Source organism: Colobus angolensis, unplaced genomic scaffold, assembly GCF_000951035.1.
Source record: "Colobus angolensis palliatus isolate OR3802 unplaced genomic scaffold, Cang.pa_1.0 Scaffold193, whole genome shotgun sequence".
In the NCBI taxonomy this organism is placed as follows: domain Eukaryota; kingdom Metazoa; phylum Chordata; class Mammalia; order Primates; family Cercopithecidae; genus Colobus; species Colobus angolensis.
In genome coordinates, this window is record NW_012115077.1 from 1,005,386 (window position 1) to 1,008,107 (window position 2,722).

Below are 2,722 nucleotides of genomic sequence, written 5' to 3' on the forward strand. Positions count from 1 at the left end.
GGCTCCCGCGGACTTGGGGTAACTAGGAACTGTGCTGGGGGCGTCGTCGCCGAGGCACCCCTCGCTGGCGCCTCCCGACGGCCGACGGAGTCCCAGTTGCCGTCGCTCGCCTGGCCTCATTAACCCGCGTCCCCACTTTTCCCCGGGCCACCGGCTCCCCCGCCCTGGGCGGGTACCGCGAGAGCTCTCTCCACCCTCTACCTTCTGCGAAGAGCTGGACGGGACCCGACACGCCCACGCCCCCGAAGTCCTGGTCCTGAGGTGGACTCGGGAGCCCCGCCTCCGACAGTGGTCTCGGTGCAGACCCAGTGCCGCCACCGCACCACTCGCAGTCTTCTGACCGGAGACCCGGGTTTACCCGTCCCTCCTGCGCCCGCGAAGTGGGCGCTTGGGAACTGCTGAGTAACCCATCGCCACCGCTCCCCGCCCGCTCTTAAGCTCCCGGGGCCGGACGGCTGTCACAGTCCTCCCTCAGACAGTCCCGGCCCTCGGCCCGGCTCCCCGGAGGCTGGACAAGCAAGACCGCGGATTTGCCAGGACTGCTGGGGTGACCCGCGCTCTCCAGGCGGGTAGCTTGCAGCAGTTGCGGCTCCTGGCCAGTAGGTGTCAGCCTGCCCTCACTGTGGCGCGGGCTCCCTCTCCCGCCTCCGAACGAGGCGGCTGCTTTCGGGGAAAGTTTAGGTAAACTGGGCGAATAGGAGGAGCCGCTGAGAGCTAGCGAGGAAAGTGAAGCGGGGGTGAGGGCGGGGAGGGAGAAGAGGGTGGTAATAGAAGAGAGGAGGGAAGAACTGGGGGAGGGGAAAGGTGCTGCGGGAGGGAGGAAAAAGCCAAAAACCTGAGGGGCAAGGACCCCACGGACCAAGCCGTTTGAGCGTTTTCCTCCCTTATGGCTGGCTCCAAGGTTACACATTAACCCCTGTGGGACTCCTAGGTTCACCAAGGCGCAGTCGGTTTCTAGGTGACAGCACTGGTGTCCCGGGTGAGCGGCTTTCCCGCCCCTCCCCTTGGCTCACAGAGCTGCTCTGTACGCCGGCCGACACCGGCCTGAGCCAGCGCCCATCAGCAGTCCTTCCACGTGGGCGGGTTTGGGTACCCTTGCGAAGGCCGGGGCAGGGTTTCTTTCTTTCTTCTTTCTTTTCTTCCTTCCTTCCTTCTTTTCTTTTCTTTTTTGAGATGGAGTCTCTGTCGCCCAGGCTGGAGTGCAGTGGCACGATCTCGGCTCACTGCAACCTCCGCCTCCCAGATTCAAGCGATTCTCCTGCCTCAGCCTCCCGAGTAGCTGGGATTACAGGCGAGTGCGACCATGCCCAACTTTTTGTATTTTTAGTAGAGATGAGGTTTTACCATGTTGGCCAGGCTGGTCTCAAACGCCAGACCTCAGGTGATCTGCCCGCCTCGGCCTCCCAAAGTGCTGGAATTACAGGCGTGAGCCACCGCGCCTGGCCGAATACTGAGTTTTTATAGAGCTCCAGCAGAGCAGGAGCCCGGGAGAACCTGGAATTAACCTCACTTCCGGTAAAGAGCCTAGCTGATCACACTAACCAGCCCTCTGCCTCTAGGCTTTGTCTTGAGCTCATCTCGGCGAAACCCCGGTCTTCTCCCCTTGATGCTTTCAGGTAGTGATTCACTTCCGCCGCCATTTTCCCCCATGGGGTTCACCCTAGATGAGCACTGAGGGCCGATTACCCTCCTGCAGTGCGTGTGTGTGAAAAGGGAGTTGAGAGTCCTGACCAGCGCGCTGCTCACTAGTCGGGACGGCCTGAGACCGTGTTATGTCCTCCCCAGGTGAATCAACTTGCACAACTTGGGATTTCCCTGGTCCCTCCCTAGGCAAACACGAAACTAACCCTGCTGCCTTCTCCCAGGAGCGCTGGCCTCGGTCGTTTTGGTTGTGTTTATCGTTTGCGTGCCAAGGAGAACCCGATTTCTCCTGAAATAGCGTCACTCGTGGGCAAGAAGGGAGTCGATCCTCTCTTCCCACCCCTGCCCGGCCTGTGGGGTGCAACTCTCGGGAACGCGACATCCTTTTAGTCTAGCAAGCTTTACAAGGGCTGGGTATATGCTTGGGAGGGGCGGGTACCGTGCCGGCCATTGCGGGGCGCGCCCTATTTTCTTGCCCTATTCCTTGGACACTGCGTGGGGCAGGGTCATGAGGGGAAAGGTGACGGCGTATCGCAGCGGCCGGTGTGTGGTGCAGGCCCACAAATACGGACGCGTGGCGGAATCCACACCTAGCGCGCTGGCTCCGCCCCGCAAGCCGCTCGCTGTGAAGGGGCGGGGCCCAGAGTGGCTGGGTCCGCGCACGCGCCGCGTGGGAGACGGAAGTGAAACGCTAAGAAATGAGATGGAGAAGTACGAGCGGATCCGAGTGGTGGGGAGAGGTGCCTTCGGGTGAGCCAGGGCTCTGGGGGAGGAAACTGCTAGAGGATAGGGAAAATAAGCCCCAATTCTGCCCGCGAAGTCGCCGCCCGCCTAGCCCCGCCCCAAGGGGTGAACGCCACTCTGGGAAGCTCCGCCCAAGCTTCCGGTCCATCTCCCTCGGGGAGACTCCGCCTCTACGTATGCCACGCCCCTGACAAGCCTATTGGCCCGCCCACTGAGTTCTGTTAGCTTCTTTATTCATTGGTTGGTTTAACAAATACTGAGGCCGGGCGCGGTGGCTCAAGCCTGTAATCCCAGCACTTTGGGAGGCTGAGGCGGGCGGATCACGAGGTCAGGAGAT

The 2,722-nt window shown here is 61.5% G+C and overlaps 2 protein-coding genes across 2 annotated transcripts in view; one reads left to right on the top strand and one right to left on the bottom strand.

Annotated features, from left to right (window-relative positions):
• TLCD1 (TLC domain containing 1) overlaps positions 1-535 on the bottom strand; it is a 2,629-nt gene extending 2,094 nt beyond the window's left edge. The window contains exon 1 of the mRNA XM_011940812.1: positions 359-535. Coding sequence (XP_011796202.1) covers positions 359-411 — 53 coding nt within the window. The 5' untranslated portion in view covers positions 412-535. The remainder of the gene's footprint in view (positions 1-358) is intronic.
• Positions 536-2,316: 1,781 nt separating this feature from the next.
• NEK8 (NIMA-related kinase 8) overlaps positions 2,317-2,722 on the top strand; it is a 12,857-nt gene continuing 12,451 nt past the window's right edge. Inside the window, exon 1 of the mRNA XM_011940810.1 lies at positions 2,317-2,391. Coding sequence (XP_011796200.1) covers positions 2,345-2,391 — 47 coding nt within the window. The 5' untranslated portion in view covers positions 2,317-2,344. The remainder of the gene's footprint in view (positions 2,392-2,722) is intronic.